Source organism: Lycium barbarum, chromosome 7, assembly GCF_019175385.1.
Source record: "Lycium barbarum isolate Lr01 chromosome 7, ASM1917538v2, whole genome shotgun sequence".
Classification (NCBI taxonomy): Eukaryota; Viridiplantae; Streptophyta; class Magnoliopsida; order Solanales; family Solanaceae; genus Lycium; species Lycium barbarum.
Genome location: NC_083343.1, coordinates 118,767,915 through 118,791,093, shown reverse-complemented (window position 1 = coordinate 118,791,093; position 23,179 = coordinate 118,767,915). Strand labels below are relative to the sequence as shown.

Genomic DNA, 23,179 nt, shown 5'->3' with positions numbered 1-23,179 from the left:
AAACAGGGTAGAACCAAAGGCGGATCCAGGATTTAAATTTACTTTATGGGTCCAATCTTTTAAGAATTTTAGTTTGAACCCACTGTATTTTTAAAATTATGGGTTCATGTCTACTAATTATGCTACTTTTAATAAAGTTTTAGACAAATTTATGCTTCGCGTCAAAAGTTAGGGGTTCAATTCATGCTACATCCGCCACTGGGTAGAACAAAGCAGATATCGATTTTTCATTTCCTTTGTGAGATTCAATATGAATTTCGAATCATAACCAGCTTTAATCTTCACCAAACTACCTCAAAATTGATGTAAAGGCTATGCCAGTAGTTTCTAACAACTTCCAACCCAAACAAATAACAATTTCGCAAAAAAACTCGATTTTCAAATTCAAAGCTTTAATAGCGGTCGATAGAGCTTTTATGGAGTTTACAACTTTAGGTGTGTTTGGTGAGAAAGAGAGAGGGCGGCGGGAAAGAGGAGATGAAAAACATTGGAGGATAAAATGAGGAAGATTGAAGTTTAATCCTTTACTTGTTCTCTTATTTTGCTATGACTAGTAAAATATTATTATATACACCCTCCGTCATATTTTACATAAGAGTGTTTGAGTGGGCATGCATGAAGTTTAAGAGATAAATGAAGACTTTTAAAATTTGTGATCGAAAAAAAATTATAGAAATTTGTGTAGTTAGAAATCACTTCATTAAAGATAAAAAGATTGAAGATGTGTCATTTTTTTTGGATTAATTAAAAAAAAAGTTTTATATAAATTGTTATGGAGGAATTATTATAATTATGTGTAAGTAAAATCCTCTATACTAATAAGTTGAATCTGAACTAATTCAAATTCCCATCTCGACGAGACAGTCGCAGACTGAGATTACGTAAAAGGAAAGAGAGAGTTTAATATAGAAGATTTTTTGGTTTTGATGAGCGTTTACTTTTCTATGTAGGTACGTAATTCAACTATCCATTTTTTTCATTGGACCAAAGAAAAAGAGAAACTATTAAAGGACAATGATTCTAATTTAAGAAAATACAATCGGCTACCTCCGTACTCCCAATAGAATAGGCCTAGTGTTGCTCTCTCTATTTTTAATTTTTGTATGGAAAATTCAACTGTCCTTTTTGTAATGATACTAATTTTGGAAAGTACCATCGTCTTCGTCCGCACTCCCAATTTCCAGCCAATCAGCAGAAGCTTTTAAAATAGGCGAGTACAACACTACTAGCGTCAGCCGTCAGGCCATCATAACTTTTGTGGACGTTTGTTAGTGGGATAAGATAAAAGTAATTTTATACTCTATTTGGTAGAGATAGTTTTATTAAATAGAGCATAAAATTAATGTCAAACTTAATTCATATGATAAATTTATATTTTATATCAAATAAAATATAAAATTAATCTCAAACTTAATCGCGAAAACCTACCAATCCCATCAAATTTGGTATTCTCTTCGTCCCAAAAAAATTATCTTACTTTCTTTATTATTTTATCCCAAAAAGATTAGTACATTCCTATATTTAAAAATAGTTTAACTTTATGATATGATTTACGACCACACAAATATCTAAGACTTATCTGAATCACACATTTCAAAAGTTTTCTTTTATTTCTTAAATTTCATGTTAAGTCAAACTAAAATAATTTTTTTGAGACGAAAGGAGTATTATTTTATCCCATCTTTCAGGTTGGATAAATTAGTCCGGGAATAATAATTCTGGAATAACATTATCCACGTGCCAAACAACCCGTCAATGGCCTAGTGTTGCTCTCTCAATTCATTGCCACGTATTCAGCCAACTTGGCAGATAGTCATCTTATTTTCTCCCTTTTGAGTCGACCATTGCCATTGGACTTCGACCCAATTATTACCTACATAAGTAAAAACAGAGAGCATCTGAAATTGAAAATAAAAAAATAAAAATGGAAAAGGGTCCCAAGAGATGTGGGGAGAGCATACGAGTAAAACAACAAAAATGCAAACTATAAACCATAAGAAAAATTAGGGCTTCATATTCAGTGAGACATTTGCTTGGGAGAAAAAAAAATGGGGCGAAGGAAGGTAGAAATAAAGAGAATCCAAGAGAAAAGCTGTAGGCAAGTTGCTTTTTCTAAACGGAGAAAAGGTCTATTGAAGAAAGCCAAAGCACTCTCAACTCTGTGCGATGTTGATGTTGCTGTTGTTATCTTCTCCAATAGTGGCAAGCTCTATGAATTCTCCAACACTAACAGGTTTTTTTCATTTCATTGCATTTTTATGAACTATACTTTATTTGAATCTGAGTGATTATTGTATAATAATTTCCTATTCAGCAGCTTTTTTTTCCATTTCATTGCATTTATGAACTATACTTTATTTGAATATGGGTGATTACTATATAATAATTTCCTATTCAGCAGCTAGATTATATAACTTATCTGAGACGTACTGTTGAGTCGTTAGGAAGACTAGTTTGTAGGCTAACACGTTAATTGACTAAATGATTTTTAGCGGTGCAGGTTTTTGTATTTATCTCTTGAGTTGATCTTACTGATATGCATAACGGAGTTCACTTTTTTTTTTTTTTTTTTAAATGTATGTGATATGCAAGGATCTACTACACAATACGATTGGGAATATATACACGCATCCGACTAATTTGAAAGTTAAATCAATTTTGAATACATACTTACATTTAAGCCAAATTCAAAAGCAACTCCAAGGTCTAACTTCAAATCTCGCAATTCAATCTCCAAGTTCATAACAAGCTAATTAAGACAAGCTAGGGTTTAAAGTATTTATACTAAGGCTAAGTTATTACATAAATAGATCCACGGCGGAGTTAATGCTAAGCTGGAGGTTTGGCGACCAAATGATTTAAGTTGAGCAGAACCAAGATGGAATGCTTGGAGTGCAAATCTAGTGATGTAGAGCATGAGGTGGGCGTGAAAGTGGGGCTTCAGACACAGGACATACAAAAGCGAGGAAGTTTTAAGTACCTTAGATCCATTATCCAAGGAAATTGGTGATCGATGATGATGTCACACACCGTATTGGAGCAGGGTGGGTGAAATGAAAGCTCGCCTATGGAATCCTATGTGATAAGAAGGTGCTGCCAAAACAAAGGCAAGCTCTATAGAGCGGTAGTTAGACCTATTATGTTGTATGGTGCGAAGTGTTAGGCCAGTCAAGAACGTCCAGAAGATGAAGGTTGAGGAAATAAAGATGTTGCGATATATGTGTGGGTACACTAGGAAAGATAGAATTGGAAACGAAGTTGTCCGGGACAAGGTGGGAATGACATCAATGGAGGACAAGATGCGGGAAGCGAGGTTAAAATATTAAGAGCGTGTACAGAGGAGATGGCGGAGGCTCCAGTATAGAAGTGTGAGAGGTTTGCTATTAATGGTTTCAGGAGAGTAGAGGTAAGGCGAAGAAGTATTTGGAAGGAGTGATTAAATAGGACATGACAGTTGCAGTTTACCGAGGACATAACATTAGATAGGAGGTTATCGAAGATGCGGATTATCATAGAAGGTTAATAGGTAGTAGAGCGTCGTCTCGTGTATCCTTCCATTCTAGTAGGTGTAATACTATCTTTGTAGTTTCTGGTCCTTCGATTTTCTGTTACTATATATTGTCTCTTATACTTCGATTATCATATTAGTTTTCTGCTGTAGCTATTACTTTTCTTCATAATGCTTATATGTAGTATTTTATCGTGGCTTCTTTACTTTCGTATTAAAAGTATTATTATCTGATATTTTTTTTTCATGTTTTTTCTTGAGCCAAGGGTCTTTTGAAAACAACTCTACCTCCCAAAGTAGGGTAAGCTCAGCGCAGACTCTACTCTTCCCAGACCCCATTTGTGAGATACACTGGGTATTTTCTTGTTGTACCCAAAGTAACTCTAAAAATACCAAAGTGTCATTATCCACTGTTGGAAAGTTCAATTGCTGGCCAGTCTTCACCTTTATCGCGAGATGGTGTAGGAAGGTCCTCCACGTTCACACTCAGTGTTTCACATTCGCAATGTTGTTGTGCTAGAAAGTTAACCCGAAAGTCCTTCTCCGCGTCCGCGGCTGTAATGCTCCGATGCCTCAAAGCTCCCAGTTGCTTGCGATCACGACCCGTGTCCCATGACGCAGTAGTAACTGAAGCACAAACTCTGCAGTTGAAGCTTGTTGTCCAAGGCTTCCCAATTAGCTCCAAGCTTTATTTCTCGATCTTCCTACCGTTCCAATAAATTGTAGCTCCTTTGCTTAGGTACAAGTGAATGGCGTTGTGGGTGTAGGTTTGGGGTCATCATCCTCCCTTCATTAGAAATTCATTCTTAAATTTCTTATTATTTACAACAAAAGTAGACAAATCATTGACATTTAACATATCATGTACGAGAAAATCATTAGGACGATCAATCCTTTAAGCCTTGTAATTAATGTGCTCAAGAATTTGGAAGAGGCCTTCTTCCCTTGGTAGAAGCTTGTTTTTTTTTAATAGTTTAACATTAAAATATCCTTTTTTTTCTTCTTTATAGGAACTTTTCTTCCTTAAGTGAATTCAAACTCAATCTCCGAGTCCAACATCTTTCTTTATTTGCTTTGGTAGTCGCTATGCAATTTAAGCACAAACTTATCGAATAAATCAAGAGCATTGGTTATATCATCACATTTATGACATGGTATGAAATGAGCTATCTTGAAAAATATATCAACTAACACAAAATTTTTCTCTCTTCCCATTTTGTTCTAGGTAGATAAGCAATAAAGCATGAAAATGTCAAAACCAAGATGCATTGGGAATAAGAACGAGAGTAAACAAACTATTAGAATTCTTGTGAATATTCTAGAATATATGTAAATATAGGTGGCTTAATTTGTTCATATTTAATTAGGTGGTTATTTCCTTTCTTTTTAGATCATGCAAAATATAGTTATTTAAATCTCAATTGCTTGAGGAATAATCAAACTGAGCTTTCTCTTAGTTTCCGTTTCACGTGGTATCAGATTCTGGTAAAGCCAACAATGATAGGAAGAGAAAATTCCATCGTTAAAATTTTTACGTCTAAGTTAGATTTGTGAGCCGTGTCAATTTGGGAAGCACAATCAGACTACTTTTTATGTAAAAAAAAAAAAAGAAAAAAAAAAGCAATTGGTGTTTCTATTCATTTTGTATAGTGATAATGCACCTGAATATTTATCATCTCAATTTCAACAATTTATGTCTTCCTTGAAATTATTCATCAGACATTTTGTCCCTGCAGTGCATAACGAGATGGGGTCGCAGAGAAAAAATAACCTTTTTCATCATTACCTATTTGGTATATTGTTCTCCAAAATTGATATCATTGGGATAAAGTTCCTTTAAACTATTAGATCCCACCAACCTTGAAATCAACATCAAAGCATATCTTCTATAAAGAGCATTGCCAACTACATTTTCCTTGTCCTTCTTGTATATAAGGAACTTGTTCTCAAAATTCAACCCAATCGACTTTGCCTATGGTTCAACTTAGCTTGGCTTCTAAGAAACTCCAAAGCATCATGATCAATTTTTACAATAAACTTCCTATACCAAAGATAATCTTGCCAATTATATATAGCCTCACCAAAGCAAATAATTTTTTTTTATCATGATTAGTATATTTCCAACGGATCCCTTTAGGCTTCTCACTAAAGTAGGCTAAAAGCTTTTCTTCTTGAATTAATACAGGTCATATGCCTACTTCACTAGCATCACACTCAATTCAAAGACTTTGAATTTGATTAATTTATTGGAATTGATAAAATTAGAAGTTTATTAAGAAATTAAGTCTATATACCACATTCTCCAAGTATGGTATTTGTAATTGAAGTGGTGTTTTACTTAGCTTACCCTTCAAAGCCTTAAAAGCTTGTTCTTTCATTTCATACTAATAAAAAGGTTTATTCTTTTTTATCACTTGAGTCAAAGGAGAGTAATAGTATTAGAATTCTTTATAAATCTCCTATAGAAACTTGCTAAACTATGAATCCTTATGTCACCTATGGACTTAGGTGTAGGCCAAACCCAAATAGCTTTAATCTTGGGTTCATCCATTTTTGACCTTGTAGCAGTAACAATAAAGCCACAAGAAATATCACTTTATCCATACAAAAGGTACTCTTTTTTCAAATTAGCATAAAACTTCTCATTCCTAAGAACATAAAAAAAATACCTATTATGCTCAACATGTTCTGCAATTGATCTAGAATACATCAAAATATCATCAAGGTGCACAATAACAAACTAGCCAATAAAAAGTTTCATCACATGGTTCATAAGACGAATAAAAGTGCAAGGTACACTACAAAGTCAAAAATACATCACCAACTTTTTATACATATCAAATTTTATTTTGAAGGCAATTTTCCACTCATCACGAGGTTCCACTTGTCAAGTCAATTTTTTGAAGAGATTAGAACAACTCGACTTATCAAGTAAACTATTAATCTTAGTTATAGGGTGACGATACTTTAGTATGATTTTGGTTATAGTTATATGATCAACACACATTAGCCAAATTCCATCCTTCTTTGGCACTAGGATCACGAGCATGACACAACGACTTAAGCTTTCTCTCACTAGCTCCATCTTAAGTAGATCGTCAACTTGCTTTTGCAACTTTGTTGTAGCTTCCGGGGTGCTCCTATATGTAGCTTGATTTGGAAGTTTAGAGCCCGGAACAATGTCAATTTGATGCTATATTCCCCTCAAAGGTGATAGCTTCCTAGGCAACGCACCAGGAAAGTTAACTTCGTAATTAGTTTTCAAAATAAAAAATAAAAAATCTCATATTCTTGCAAAATGGTAAAGCAATATAAGGCAAAGAAAGGGTAGGTTCAAAATAGAAAAAAAAAACTCATATTCTTGCAAAATGGTAAAGAAATATAAGACAAAGAAAGGGTAGGTTCAAAATAGTAAAAAAAAAAAAAAACTTTATACATAAGAAGTATAATAAAATGTTTGTCTCAACCTCATTCAGGTCAATGACTAACCAACAAAGTCACCTTTTATTTTCCTCTAAATTCACCATCGTGTCTTCAAGGTGAAAATTATCCCTCATATTCTTACTTTTTACCTCTTCTCATGCGCCACTTTTCTCACTTTTTTCTCTCTTGTTCACTTTTTGCTCTTCTCTAATTCCCTTATTTTCTTGTAATCCTCACTAAATTCTAATTGAGTCAAAGTTAAAAGAATGAATTTTCGCTCATCTTTAACAAGAGAATGCTGGTTAATCTTTCCATCATGCTTTGCTTCTCTATGATATTGTCAATGTAAGCCTAGAAGCAAATGAAGCCTTGTTGGTACTGTTGTTGGCATTGTGGTTGTTGTGGGTTTTTGATAAGGAGCTTGTTCGTAGGTTGTTCGTAGGTTGTGGTTGTGGATGGTGTGGTGATGGTGGATGAAGGTCTAGGTAGCCTTGGAAGAGGTCATCTTTTTGAACATGGGGGATTTGACCTTGTTGCAACACTCGTTGGTGGGGTCTTGTGTCAACTCCTTGGTTTAGTTGAAGAGTAGTGGTGCCAACCCAAGGAGTAACTTCTCTCTCCTCCAAATGGTTCATCCTTTGGTTCATGTTGTCAAATTTGCTATTCAATTTTATAAGAGCTCCCATAACATCACTTAATTGTTCACCACTAGAAGTTGATTTTTGTTCTCCACCTCAGTTATACTTGAAAACGAGCAAGCAAATTATTAATAACAAATTCTTACCAATCTCTTCTTAGTGTATATACTCCAATTCAATAACCACTCAATTACTAGTGTATTATTCTTGAAGTTTTGACTTTTGTTCACTCTTTTGATCTCATTCACGTAAGTCTTTTTCCGCTCAAATGGTAAAATCTCAAAATTGCCTCCAAATCCAAGCCCCAAGCTTCACATTAAGTTCCTTCCATATTTGGGATGGATTGAGTTCACGTTTAAGCAAGAATGGAAAATTTAAAGCTGAATCCGACTTGAAACAATAAATCCAAACAAAAATAAACATAAAAAATATTAAGTAAAATTAATACGAAAAAGAGCAATAACACTCAAGAACTAGTTAAAAGATATCTAGAACAAATTATTAAGTGTTAACTACCTTAGAATAACTAAAGAAACTGAAAAGGAGCGATAAATCCTAAATTTGAAAACAAGACAATGTGTTGAATTGCAAATTTCTAGTGTAGGTTATTTGATGTGCCTTGCGCTATCCTGGTTCGCCTGTTGTGATCACAAAATTTGTTGTAGTTATCTTTTTGCTATTGTGGAATGTTCGTTATGATTGTGGAATGTTCGTTATGATTGGGGATCTCTATTGCGTCGTGGCCATAAGTGGATTTTCGTCATCATGGTTGGATTCGGTTGCCCAAACTTAAATACCAGTGTTTTAAAAGGCGGGGGCGTTTTAAATAAAGAAAACTGTATATATATATATATATATATATATATATATATATGTATGTATGTATGTATGTATGGATGGATGGATGTATGCATGCATGTATATGTGTGTGTGTGTGTGTGTGTGTGAGCGCGCGCGCTTGATCCACACAAAAAAATGATCAAAGCAATCCATTATACACCGCTTATAACTTGTAATTATATATAACATAATTTTACAAGTATAAACAATACAATGAAATAAAAGCTATTATGAAATGCAAAACAATTCTAACATTTTAACTTTCAAACACGGAAAAAAACAGAGTTTCTTAAAACACTATTACTATCATACTATTCATTTTATCTCCCTATAAGCAAATAATCAATAAAATTTATCAATATTACAATTAAAGCATAACTTCTTCATGAACAAAAAATAAAATTATATGATAATTCTGATACATAGGACTTATGACCAATGACAAGTGAAAATGTACAATTCCGCTATGTGTTTTTTTTTTTAAAATTAAGTGATATTCACCCTCACGACGTTCTCAAATAGTAAATATCCAATGACTTGTTATATGAGTTACACCCAATCTTCTATTTCTATAGATGAAAAACTATTAAGTATCATTATTTTGTTAAACAATTATGAGGGTGAATGATTTTAATTAAGGAATTTAAAATATAATTTGTGTAAGAACTGTTAGGCGAGCCCTGAGCGTTGAGTGTTAGGCGTGTTTAGGGCGTACGGTTGGGCGCTTAGGGCGTAAGCCTCATAGGTACTAAGCCCCGCACGTTAGCCCACGGCGTTTTGCCACTGCCCTGCCCCAAGGCGAGCCCGGGGTGAAACCTGACACTGCCTTTTAAAACAATGTTAAATACTGGTTTTGGCTACAAATTTTTCATAGCAAATGCTTCAAACCACCCTTGAAGGTTGAACTTTCACAGTTGCAATCGATTGGGGAAGTTCACCCAGGTATCAACTTCAATTCGTTGTGGGAAAGTGCATTTACAAATTTTCAACCCAAATTCGATTCAAGATGGACTTTAATCAACTCTAAACATTAACTCTTACAAATGTTTCCAACTAATATTTGTGATTATTGAATTCGAACTAGACAACGTGTGTAAAGATATATACTAATCCAAGCTCTGATACCAAAGTGAGAACATAAATGATCGAAACTGAACGACTAATCTAAAAAAGCAAGTAAAAGCTAGAAGGCTTGATACAGTATCTAATAAATAGTAGTAATAATTTGAATTAGAAACCTGAATCACTTACAATACAATCAAATAAGCACCTAAAGCTAACTTCTTGAAAATCTAAGATCACTCTCAAATCTCATAAGTTGAAACTCCAAATTCATAACAAGTTGATCAAAATAAGCTAGACTAAGGCTAAATTATTACATAAAGTGTTAAATAACCATAAGATAGGGCCCAGAGTGTCATTAGCCACTTTTGAAAAGTTATGTTGTTGTTAGAGGTGACAAAATCAATCCAAACCCATTTTATCCGCCCAATCCTTCAGGTTTAAATGGGTTGAGCATGGTATACATTAATGATCAAGTTTGTGCAAAACCCAACTAAAGCCGTTTATTTGCAATAGCCCAAATCAGGCCATATTTTAAGCCCAAACTAACCTCATGAATAGCAATTGCCCTTTTACATTTTCTAAATGTTCATTGACACTTCCCAATTATTCATTTTGTTCAGATAATTTTTCTATGTCGTGTTGCCTAATTATTTCAAGCTAAAATTCTTACGCAATTTTACCAAGAGTTCTAATTTTCTATTACTTTTTATTTTCCTGATTTTTGTTAGTATTATGAGATAAAGAACTACCAGATAAAGTTCTAAATCTAAATTGACATAAGAAATCTTTAGGCATGAATTGGAATTTATTTCAAAACATAATACAACAAGTAACAGGGAAAGAAGGAGAAAAAATTTCATCATCATAAAACATCCAAGAATGAGGATTACAAAACTAAAAATAAAAATCACTGATATATGTGAGAATATTTATCTATGCTTTGTGTAAAAGTTGAGAATATTGAAAATATTTGGGTCAGTTGGGTGGGTTGGGTTACAACATATTGATTAGCTCATTTTGACCCAACCCAGTTTAGCCCAAGTAAACTCAACGTAGGGTTTGATATTGACATATTTATTAAGTCAGTTTATTTTAACCTGCTCAAATAAAGTCCAAATAGCCAATTTGTAACCCTTAGATATAGCACAATCTTCACTATTCCTTATCCAAAGCATGCGTTCTTCAACATTTAAGTTTCACACAAGGAACCTCCAGCTCTAAGGATAAACTACGATATTTGATTGACGCTACGCCCTCAAGCTGAACGAACTTGACCTACTACTTTAGTTAAGGGCTATTGCGGTTAAATGTATCATTGTTTGCCATTTGCCACCCCTAGATGCAACACAATCTTCACTATTCCTTAACCATAGCATGCGTTTTTCAACATTTAAGTTTCACACAAGGAACGTCCTGCTATTAAGGATAAACTACAAAATTTAACCATGTAATTTTCCTTCAAACTGAACGAACATGACTTATTCCTTTAATTTAGGGTTATTGCGGTCAAATGTATCGCTATTGCGATATGTTGCTGGAAGGTCCTCTGCATTCGTGCTTAGTGTTCTTCATTCGCAATGCTCTAGTATAGGAAAGTCAACTAGGAGTCCTCCTCATTCACGATAGTAACATTGCAATTGTGATGCCCTACGAGCTCCCAATTCGTCGTGATGGCGGTTTGCATCCCGCAATCATGGTAATCTACTTGAAGCACAAAATATGCAGCTAAAGCTTGATGTCCAAGGCTTCCTGGATCAACTACAAGCTCTGTTTCCCGATCTTCTATTTCAATAATGTGTAGCATAAGATGGAATTCTCTAAAGGATCAACGCTTTTCACTTCATCAAAGGTATTCCAACTACTTATAGCTCATTTGCTTTGCTGCTAGTGAATGACCTTCTAGGTGTAGGTGTAGGTCCGGGGACATCACTTGGCAAACAATAGTCTTTCATTGAATGCACCACAAATCTTCACTAGTACAAACTATTAGATCTTGTGTCTCGATAAGAGTTATAGAGACCAAATTTCCCGTGAATGATCAACAATAGTTTACATATCGGACTTTGTATTCTATGAACACACCTTTGAGTTGACATTTTCCAAGCTTATTGAATGGCATCCTTTATGTTTATATGACAAACTAATTGTAACAAGCTAGTTGGTCATACCTCACTTCAATAGTGCAAGAATATGTGTATTACCGTTATGTTGGCCTTATATAATTGGGAAACCAATTAATGTTTGGCATGTGCCAGCTTTCGTTTCAAAGTATGTGTATTACCATTATGTAGCCTTATATCATCCAACAGAAGCAGTTAATGTATGGTGTGCGCTATATAGTTTTCATCTTATAGCTTGGCCCTTGCGGCCCTCAAACATCATTTTTAAATCAATATGGGTAGTTATGGCCAAATTATAGCGCATTTAACATGACATAGCAACTTAGGGTTTGTAATCATAAGCTAAAATCATGATTTCTAACATAGACATGATCATCATTCTTGAATCACATTTATAAATCATTTGTAAAACATAACATGAGGTGCTATCTTGACATCTCAACCTAATGAGTGAGACCTTGTTATCTCATGCCTTGTCCTGGTGTTTGATAGTTCATGTATATGGAATTATATTAAGTGTCCAATGAAAAATGTGTAGTATGTACTGAAGTATATCTATAAATAGGAAGTCATAAGTCATGTCTAGTAGAGTCTTACGTGTTATGCATACTAATATTTGGGAGGTTTTTGGGCAAGTTCTCCTTTTTTTTAATTCTTAAATCATGCGCTAAAGCTTGAAAGTGTGAATCTGTATCCTATTCCTTTTAGTCTCACGAATATTGGCATACACAAATCAATCAGAAGGCTAAACGTGTAAGTTGTAAACTGCTTGAAATATAATTAAAGTGATCTCAATTGAACCTCAAAATGAGAACTAGATGATATGCGCCCTGAAATAAGGTTGTGACAACCTAAAATCCTCAGTTAAATGCCACAGGCTTGTTGTAAAGGAAGATGAGATGATGATATCACCGAATTCTGTAAGAATTGTATCTCGACTCAAGAAGAGTTGATAACCATGAACAACAACATACCTGATGATATCCCATAAAGTGGGGTCTAGAAGGGTAGAGTGTACGCAAACCTTACCCCTACCTTGGAAGATAGAGAGGCTGTTTTCGGTATACTCTCGACATGAGGATGGATAGGATGTTAAATGTTGGTTGCATAAGGTGGATAATCATTGTGGCATCACCGCGAATATTATCAAACAGGATATAAACCATGGAACACAAAGGTTAAGGGATGAATGAGAAAGTTTGTACCCCCAAAGTTCTAAAATGGGATTTCAAGAATGAACAAGGACCAATTGGCCAAATACAAGAAAATCATTCAAGGTTGTGGTGAGTATCCTAAGACTTATATTAAATGAGATGTCTTGCATGTGTTAAGGCCAATAGCAGGCATGCTTAAAGCCGATGGACACTGAGCCATGAGCACTATATTTTAAATGAGAATATAGAGGTTATGAGGCTAGGTTTTGCATGAGGACATAAAACACAATAAAACAAAAAAGTGATCCAAAATTCTCCCAGGCAGTGGCGGAGCCACATATAGCCGAGAGGGTTTATCCGAACCCCTTCGGCGGAAAAAAATACTATTTTTACAAGGTAAAAATTATTTTTCATGTATATATAGTAGATGTTGAACCCCCTTAGGCTTCTTCATATTTTTACTTTTTTATATTTTGAACCCCTTGGCGGAAATCCCGGCTCCGCCACTGCTCCCAGGCACATTCTCGAGAATATGACCTAACTCCTTTGTCGATCCCTTCTCCCCCTTCTGATCATCGGAATTAAGCCCTCTCCTTTCTTTATCTTCTCTCTCCCTCGCTTCTCTTCTCTATTTCTTTCTTCTTTTTCGTTTGACACCCATTTTCCATAAATCTGATGGAAGAAGACATCATTTATTTTTCTATAGGTTTCGAATCTATTGATGTTTCAAGAGCTTCAATTGCACCGACGACTAGTATGAGTTGACTAAAAAGAGTGGGAACCCCATCACAAGAACTCAATTTACCAGGAGGAAGATGGTATGGTTGGTCCCAAGACTGAAAAAAGCCTCTCTGTCCAAAGGGAATTCGGTGAGAAGGTGGAAGATGAGTGAAAGCTTCTCTCAAACTTATTGTGGAAGGAATTTCAATAAGATTGGCCGGTACATTAACATCAGTAATCTTAAGGCTCAAGGAGATCAATGATGATAATCCCTGAGATAGCCTTCAACTCAGGCTGGAAGTCCATTACAGAAAAGGTGAAAAACTTTATTAACGCCCACAAGAATGAAAAATGGGAAAACTCTATTAACGCCCACAAGAATGAGAAATGGAACCTAAATTAACTGACAAGAACATTCCTTAGACTGAAGCTCTTCGCACTATTAAATGGTCTAAGAAAGAGGAGAGCTCATTTAATACAGCCACATTGAAGGGGGGAGTAATCTGCATTAATGATGGTTCTAACAACCACAATGAAGTTCTTAATAGGAGTTTGGTCGTCAATTTCAAGGCTGTCAAAACACCAACCTCTCAGAGATTAGAAGATGTTTCTAACCTTTGGAGGCAAACCTTTGGCTGAATATTTTATGAAATGGGAAATAGCCCGTTCTTATTTTAGTTTGCTTCGAAAGTTGTAGTAGAGCAAATGATAATGGTGAATGGCTCCGGAAGCACCTGCGCATCAAGTTCCAATGGTGGAACCCTACAGTTGGAGCCATTGAAGAAAAAAAGCTAATTCGACATGGGCTAGAAATGTTGGCTCCCCACTTTATTTTTGGTCACAAAAGAACTTCAAGGCCATAAGAGACTTTTGCAGTGGCTAGTTAGAAACAGAGGAAGGACGCAACTAATAAATCATCTCAAATGGGCCAGAATCAAAATCATGGAGACGGAACATCTATCCCGAAGGAAGTACCTATTGAGAACGAAGGACTTTTCTTCACAACTCAGATATGGACTAGCTCTCCGATAAGATTTCATATCGGACCAGAGAAAAGGGACCAAGTTTTGGTCAACAAATATCAAGAAAAACATAAAGGGTAAAGAAGCGGAGCACAACAGCCTGGAATTTACAAATCCTGTGGCTCCAGCTAGACACGGAACATTCAAAAGATGCAAGTAGAGGCCCAACTTTTATTTTTTGGGCCAAACTTCAATAACCCAACCTGAAGCTTCTTTTAAAGAACACATGACTTAAGCTTCTTCAGTATTGTCTTTTTTTTTTTGCTTAGCATGCTGTTTTATTATAGCCACTGCTCCTTTTTCGTATTTGACCTGATGTGTTCTTGCTGTATTTTGAGCCGAGGGTCTATCCAAAACATCCTCTCTACCTCCCAAGATAGGAGTAAGGTCTGGATACACTCTAACCTCCCCAGACCCCACTTGTGGGATTTCACTGGGTATGTTGTTGTTGTGACTGCACGTGAGGACTTTGGATATGTAGAACGAAGGTCTAAATTTTTAAATAAGTCCATGACTTGATTGTGTGTAAACAACCCATAGGGGAGGTAGAAAAGCAAAACAATTGAGCTAAGTCAAGGAAGTTATGTGTGGTCATGTAAGAATGTGGAAGGTAAACGCAGTAAAACACTATGGATCATTACATATGTGCAATCCAGTATGAGGCCGATGACATTGAAGTTTTAGAATGAGACACTATGAGTTTACCCCCACAACAGTCCTTGCTATTGGATGCATTTATTACAAACTAAAGTATAACCCCCTAGTAGGAAGTACCAGAAACATATATCAACTTTTACATGTTGCGGTACAATTATCAGTTTTCCTCAGTTACCAATATACAACCTTTCAGATTTCAATTTCCAGATATTCAGTATTACTAGCACCTAGTTATTCAATTACTTACTTGCAATTTCAGTACATTAGGATTCAAGTGAATATCTATTGATGCCTTTGGGCGCTAAATCAAGTCAAAGTTCTAATATATCGCTAAGGCATAATAGTATAGAGTTGCCTGGAAAGTCCTCCATGTATTTACAGAACGATGAGCTATATTAGTCGAGAGGGCGAAAGAAAAATAGTATAAAGGTCTGTACTCAACTAAGTTCATAAAATGAGTCCAGAGATGTCACCATCTCACTCACTATCGTAAATGTAAGATTGATTTAGAGATGTGATCATGATAGTCCATAGTTTCATAGTTTCAAGATTGTATACGTTCAGGAACCACCAAAATATACCAGAACCGGAAAGAGTAGTTGGGGAAGTACATAAGAGGATATACATAACTTTCAGGGTTGGGAAACTATGTAACAGGATATAGCTAAATTTAGACTAAGTGCCGCAAAAGTAAAATTTCACAGAAGAGTCATTTAAGCAACTACCACTTGGTGGTTTAGCTTAGAACACATGAATTTCTACAATGCAAATGGAAACAAAGTTATACGGACTTCGAGATTGGGATACAATGGACACTGAGAAAATATGACCGTAGTTGGGTGATATGATAATTAACTGACCTATTAAGTGCACACACTTATTATTAGTTAGACTACTTACATGGTTTTCAGTATACCCTGTTATTTATTAAAGGGAATAGCCCCAACTACACGGAACACCATCACCCATCATCTCAAACGAAGGTGCTCAAACACGATAAAGTTTCGAAAAAGTTTCCAGGAAGGTCTTGGTACTCAAGTTGAGCACGACTTTTCACCCACAGATAGACGGGACGGCCAAGAGGACGATTTAGACTTTAGAAGATATGCTACGAGCTTGTGTGCTTAAGTTTAAAGAAAATTAGGGTGAGCAATTATCTTTGATCAAGTAGTTATCAGACAAGTATTCAAAAGGCACCCTTTGAAGCTTTATATGGTAGGCGGTGTCGCTTGCATATTGGTTATGAGATAAAACTCACCGGTCCAGAATGAGTTTAGGATGCTGTGAAAAAGGTAAGGTTAATTCAGGAAAAGCTCAAAACAGCTCAAAGTATTCAAATAAGCGATACCGGGAGCTCGAGTTTAATGTAGGGACAATGTATTTTTAGAATTGCCACCCATGAAATGGGTTATATGTTTTGGAAAGAAATATAAACTCAGTCCGAGATATATTGGGCCTGGTGATATCAATAAGAGAATTGGGCTCGTAATTATGCACTACCTCTGCCACCAGAACTCAAGGCTATGCATCTAGTACTTCATATTTTCATGTTGAGGAAGTACCCACATGACTCGAGGCATGTGATACCAGTTTGGGAGGTAGTGGTTGATAACGCTCTATCCTATAATGAGGTGCCTATAGCTATACGTGACAAACAGGTTTGGAGGTTTCGTTTGAACCAAGAACAATATTTCGGTAAAGGTATGTTGGAGCCATTATTCAATTGAGGAAGCTACTTATCAGCCCGAGAAGGACATGATGACATAGTATCCACATATATTGGAGATTCAAGGTACATAGCTCATTTTATGCTTTAAAAAATATAGTTTGTGAATTTATATGATATTTGTATTGATAATAATATGAAGTAGCTTTATTGTGTATGTTGGATTATCGTGATGTTGTGTGTTGTTGCATTGATGTTGGATTATCGTGATGTTGTGTGTTGTTGCATTGAGTATCTGGATATGCAAAATGTTGCTATTGTGATATTTGGACATATTGAAATTTTTTGGATAGCTCCAGTTACAAAGGAAACTCTTCCAAAAATTTTAGGAATTTTTGCACTTGGTTAAATTTTGGGGTCCAAAGGAATAAGGGAGAGTAGTACAAGGCTCAAGATCTTTCTCTTATATCAAAGATGACTAGATTCTATATTCAAGGACGAATGTGCCTAGAGAGAGAGAGAGGGGGGAGGGGGGGGGAATGTGAAGCCCCGATCTATTTTAACGCTCCTAAAGTCATTAATTAACACTTAATAGATGACGAATGTCTCTCCCATCATCATCAGTTGTTATATCAATGTCATCAACATAGCAATCAAGAATATCCGTTTGTCACTATAAATATATTTAAAAAAAGAAAAAGAAAAACATAGTGATCAACTTTACTGCAATGCATGCCAAACTATTGCTCACAAAGTTATCTCATATGAATGAATAAATAGGAGCCGACATTTAAATAAAAAATCAATAGTTTCAGCTATCTGGAAAATGCAAACTGAAGTGTGAGATACAACACAAACAACTGCAAACCAAGAGCTTGCTCAAAGGGAGATACCAGTCAATCAGAATTGAGACAGGTCGGAGAAGCAAAAGAAAGACTTTTGACCTGCAAGCAACAACGGCTCTTCAGTCGATGCGCTAACATGTAGTCTAGCGGTATAGTGGGGTTGCCCTTTTCTCAAACCTGTCTATAATATAGGGTTTGCTTTTAGGACCCCTAGTTTTGGAGCACCCCCTCCCTCCTCCACCACGACAACAAACTATACCTTAATAATTAAAAGGGGGCATCCCTTTTGTTATCCATGCAGTGGATATTTTCCATGGTTTAGTGCCTAATGCCCAAAGAGATTGACCATCATCAAATATGTTGAGAATTTTCTGAAGCACTCTTAAGTTTAAACCTACACAAACTGATTTGCCCACCAACAATCATATCTAGTGAAAGCAACAACAATCATATCTGACATTATATGTTTCAGTCTAACAGGGATCCTTCAACAATATGAAAGCCACATCGAAGCAGAAAAAGAGATCTCTGCAGAAATCCTGCTCGAAGAGGTATTGGATTAGTTAACTGCTAACTAGTTATATAGTGAATTAGAATCCACTGTGGATACTTGAAATAAGTGGACTGTCTGTGCATATATTTAGGTTCTCAATGAGTTTGGATACTCTTTGCTTCAGTATTAAGTAACTCCGAACTTGCATCCTTCAAGAAAAAAAAAAAATCCCCCTGAACTACTCAGAGATCAATATCTAGCCGGAACTATTTCTAGATGAACTGTGAAATACATGAAACTTCCTGCATTTTTAATAGGTCCGAAGATACTAAATATACATGTTAGCTTTGTTGTGCCACATAGCTTTGGTGTGCCACCTCCCGGGCTTTGAGGTCAAGATTATTAATGATGCTTACTCTTTCATCATAGTGCATCAAAGTCATGTTGCTATTCCACGAAAATGTACCTATCTAAAAAATCTTCTTGTTGCTCTACTAAAATGAGTAATGTAGACACATAATATTTTCATCAGCTCCTGGAAGCATGCTCTGAGTAGTTGTTCATTCATGTAGCTAATACAGTTGATTAGTAACTCATCATCTACTCATTGCGTTTTTGGGTGTTATTCAATGTTATCTGGAATAATCATACCAACATTTTTTGTAGCACTCTAAATGCTCAAGGTTCATGAAAATGGGAGAACTGTTACAAACAACAGAAAGGTACTGATTTTATATTTTCATTTTCATTTCTTAAAGCTTATACCACTGATCCTCGTCTCAATTCGACAGGCAACTGGAGGAAACTAATGCTGATGGTCTCGCAGTGACTGATCTTGTCCATTTGGAAAACGAACTTCAAACTGCTCTAATACAAGCCAGATCTAGAAAGGTCTTTCTATACTCCTTTGTAACCTTGCCCTCTCGGAATTGCTTTACTAATACTAGAAGCTGTCACAAAGTCATGCGTTTTCCAGAGTACCTCAATGTTGTTTTCATTCACCTCTCTCGTAACTCTATACGTTCTAATGCTTTGTTTCATGATTTACTTGCTCATTCCAAATGGTGAGAAACCGTAGTTGTTAGTGAATTCCTCCAGCTATACCTTTTATTCTTGTTTACTTTTGCTTTGCTTGTTATAAGCATTTGCATTTATTTTTTAAATGATGTTTCCCTTCCAGTTAGTACCTCAGAACGAAGCAAATCTAAGTAGTTTTGTTTTGTGCAGACACATTTGATGCTTGAATCTGTTAAGGGTCTTCATGAGAAGGTAGGTTTTCATTTCCCATTGCATCCTGAAATCACGAGTTTAGTCTATCTGTCTACCAACAGGGGTTTCATTTAGGTTTTAGCTTATTCAAACATTCATATGTAAGAAAAAACTACTCCCTCCATTTCAATTCACTTGTCTAGTTTGACTTGGTACGGAATTTAAGAAAGTAAAGAAGACTTTTGAATCTTATGGTCTTAAATTAAAGATATGTAGAATGCACCCAAATGCTCTTTAATCTCGTGGTCTTAAATATGTCATGTAGAAAGTTGGATTTAAAGAGGTGTAAAAAAGAAAAGAGATATTCTTTTTAAAAAATGGACTATAAAGGAAAGTAAAACAAACAAATTGAAACACATGGAGTAACATCTTTTCATCTCCTAGAGCTGTACAATTCTGGTTGAACTGATCCTCTTTTCCGGGGTTGAACAAATCATCATTGGTTTCAACTGAGGACTAGTGCTTGAGTGCTATGTTAATGTCAAAAAAATGCATAAGCTTAATAAAGTCAATCAAATCCTGGCAGTAGCTTATTGGGGACTATGTTGCTTTGAGTCTTCAGACATACCGTTAGGTGCAGGTTGGACCTCTCCAAAAGTAGAACACTTTTCGAGGATCCACCACGGGTGCAACAACTTTTTTGGCAAGTCTGAACAATATAGATGGTGGAAAAGGAGTATAAAGAGGCATAAAACATCCACTTGTCCTTGTCAGTTTCTTGATAGGCTGGTAAAAGTGGTATGACTTAATTGATTACCAGATTTAATACTCTACACTTCTCATTTGATCAAACCTCATAGAATTGTTTTTGCTCTTTTAAGTCGGCGGAGTTAATAGCCATCCCTGCTTTCTACAGCTGTGTGTAGCTTTATAATCAACAGTTCTCAGATATCCTTAATTGTTTTAGGATGAATTAAGATCATTTAAATTTTCCATTAGACTGCACATGACAAGCCCGTTTTTGCAGCAAAAACTGCTGCGAGAGGAAAACAAACTTTTGGAGGACAACGTAAATCTTCACCTCACAAAATCTGCTATCACAAATTAGACCTCTTTTATGTTCTTCTAACTAACTAATTAATATCCATTATGCCCATACAGATACAGATAGCTAGGATCAAGAAAAACGGAACAGTGAATGAGATGTCACCACCCCACAAAATTTGTGGACAACAGAGAGTGACCCTCAATTTTCTCTGGTGATTATCGTTTGTATCTGTCAAATAGCCTTGCAAGAGGCACCAGGGAATAACCTGCAAAGGTTATGTGGTTCCTGTGTTTAGTATCATGTTTTACATGAAATTAGCAAAGTCAAGGTGTCTTGAAAAAATAATTAACAATATTGTGCAGTTTCAGTAAAATTAATTGTTCATCGTGTAATATAAAAGGTGAAAATGAGCTTTGATCCTCAGGTTTGTGTTTTATATATTCAGCGTTTTCATTGCCTCCCTTATTAATTTATTTTGTACTTGACAGAAGAAACAGGGTGAGTTATATGAGCTTATGCTTTTATTTTTTCTGAAGTTGTACAATGCTCAAAAACTCAATTATTTGAACATTACTAACTTATAACTACTTTCTCTTGAAGTTTTTAAGAATAACAATTCATTCCTGTGAAATACTCTTGACACTATATGCTATAGCTGCTTAATTATTTGAAATTCTGATGCTAAGAATTAACATTCATTGTTGGGAATTTGATCTATACATATCTTGCTTTGAAATATATATTCATGTCAGAGCTAACAATGGTTGAAGAATGTCCTATTAGACCAGTGGGGTAGGAGGAACAAAAAAAGACGGAGAAGATTAAACAGATGAAAATCACATTTTTAAGAACAGTAGAATCAATATGAGATCAAATATATTTGAACACACAAAACCAAAATCCAAACAAAAAATCCAGAAAACAGAAAGTATTGTGCTAGTGGTACTTACAGATTGATGAAGAAATTAATATAAGGCAGCTGCTAACTTTCCTCTCACTGAAGCTTTCCACATATTTAAGTTTTGGTTCTGTATATGCAACTCAAAGAGAATACTACTCCAATATTGGTATTTAAGTGGAAACCATTCTGTTAGTTTAAGCGATATACTCAGATGGTGTGTATATGGGCCCCAGTTGCATTTTTTTTTTTTTTAATTTTAAGCCCCAGTTGCATGTGGAGGGAATGTTGAGAAAGAAACAAGTGTTAAATGACCAATGGCCGCAAAAAACAACTCACATAGAGATAAAGCTGCTACGTACAAGCCACCTAATTACTACGTGGACGAAAGGCAAAAATTTTTGAAACTCGATTATGTTGGTTCACAATGTGGATATGTCCACCTTTCGTTCCTTAATTTTTAGTTTTAAAATTGAAATGAACTGAATTAATAAATAAATATTAACTCATCCAAAACTTATTTGGTTGACATGAGTTGAAATTCGTCCGTTCAATTCTTACTAAGCTTTAATTTTTTTAATTATTTATTTAAATGATTATAATTATTTTCTTAATAATGGCTATATATGACATACATTAAAGAAAAAATGTCTTTTCAATATTATTTTGATAAGATTTTTCATAGGTAGTCAATATAGGTTAGCTAAACTTTTAGATGCACTGAATTGGACAAATCAAAATAGACTGAGTTAATAAATGAAGGTCATTAACCTCTCAAACTTGCAAGAATTAGGCGAGTCATATTTTTTATGGGCTAATTTTGTCAGCTCTGAAAAATACGATCAATTTTGTCCCTGGAGGACAACTATATATACCATTTTCGTTTTTGACCTCAATTTGACCGAACATACTGATACTATCATTCACGTTTTCCATGAGGGATGAGGGTTCATCCTTATTAGTCTTGACAAATTATAGTTTAATATAGTTTCATCATATTATATTAAAGGTGGAAAACTTCAACTTTCAAAGTTAGATTATCATTTTGTCCTAAATTAAAATGTAATAAAACATAAAACATCTTAATAATATTAAATAGTAATAATTCAAATACATGAAAGCTCAATACACGTTCAGGACCATTAATGGAATTTCTGCATTTAATGAAATGCTAACTAAATATCCAATTAAAAAATAACATTTAAATTACATAATGGGTGAGTAGATAAGAAGCTCATAATTATGATCAGCCCTTTGGCTTCTCCAGTTCTTCTTCATACGAATCTTCAACAATTAAAACTTTTCCACCCTTATTTAAGATCTTTAATTAGTTTGTCAAGAAACTGATGAAGACTAAAGGTCAGCAATTAAGTAGGAAATTAATGGATCTTTTTTATTTTAAACTAGTGATTTTAACCGCTATTCACGCGGTAGAGAAAGATCTCATTAAATCTGTAAAATAGTTTTATCGAATTTGTGAATATTAAAAGTTACCAAAAAATTAGATTGTTTTGTTTCTCTTACAATTAATTATTTGACATTTGATTTTGTTTCCTTGAATTTGTTTTTTGTTTTATAGCTTTTCTCCCATTTTAAGATGTCACAAACCTTCAATTTAAGTGTAACTGTTGGTACCTAATTAAGAAAGACCGGTTAACAAAATCTAAAATTATTTCTCCTAACGGTAACACTAATTATGAAGAAAAATTAAAATATGTTTCATGCATAGTATTGTATGAACCACGAAACAAATTTTGTATTCGTCACTAAGGATCCACGATTTTTTCTATACACCGTCCTATGTGTAAGTTAGGGGTGTATATGAATCGGGTTGGTTCAGATTTTTTAAAAACCAAACCAAACCAATTGCGTC

At 35.0% G+C, this 23,179-nt stretch overlaps 1 protein-coding gene and 1 long non-coding RNA gene across 5 annotated transcripts; one reads left to right on the top strand and one right to left on the bottom strand.

Moving 5' to 3' along the window:
* Positions 1-1,895: 1,895 nt before the first annotated feature.
* Positions 1,896-20,866, top strand: LOC132603986 (agamous-like MADS-box protein AGL27). Of its 4 annotated transcripts, none has more exons than XM_060317289.1 (7): positions 1,896-2,233; positions 18,131-18,209; positions 18,818-18,873; positions 18,943-19,042; positions 19,379-19,420; positions 20,328-20,429; positions 20,522-20,866. In XM_060317289.1, the coding sequence occupies exons 1-7, from the start codon at positions 2,049-2,051 to the stop codon at positions 20,621-20,623; spliced, it is 666 nt and encodes a 221-aa protein (XP_060173272.1). In that variant the 5' UTR covers positions 1,896-2,048; the 3' UTR covers positions 20,624-20,866. The 4 variants fall into 4 exon arrangements, with proteins under 4 accessions (XP_060173272.1, XP_060173275.1, XP_060173274.1 ...); XM_060317290.1 differs by having other exon boundaries at positions 1,900-2,233; positions 20,388-20,429; XM_060317292.1 differs by lacking the exon at positions 19,379-19,420 and having other exon boundaries at positions 1,898-2,233; positions 20,388-20,429.
* LOC132603987 (uncharacterized) lies at positions 6,195-21,742 on the bottom strand. The gene is made up of 2 exons (XR_009568605.1): positions 21,359-21,742; positions 6,195-6,729 (listed from the first exon to the last, which is right to left on the bottom strand). It is a non-coding gene; the product is annotated as an uncharacterized LOC132603987 (long non-coding RNA).
* Between the last annotated feature and the right edge of the window lie 1,437 nt (positions 21,743-23,179).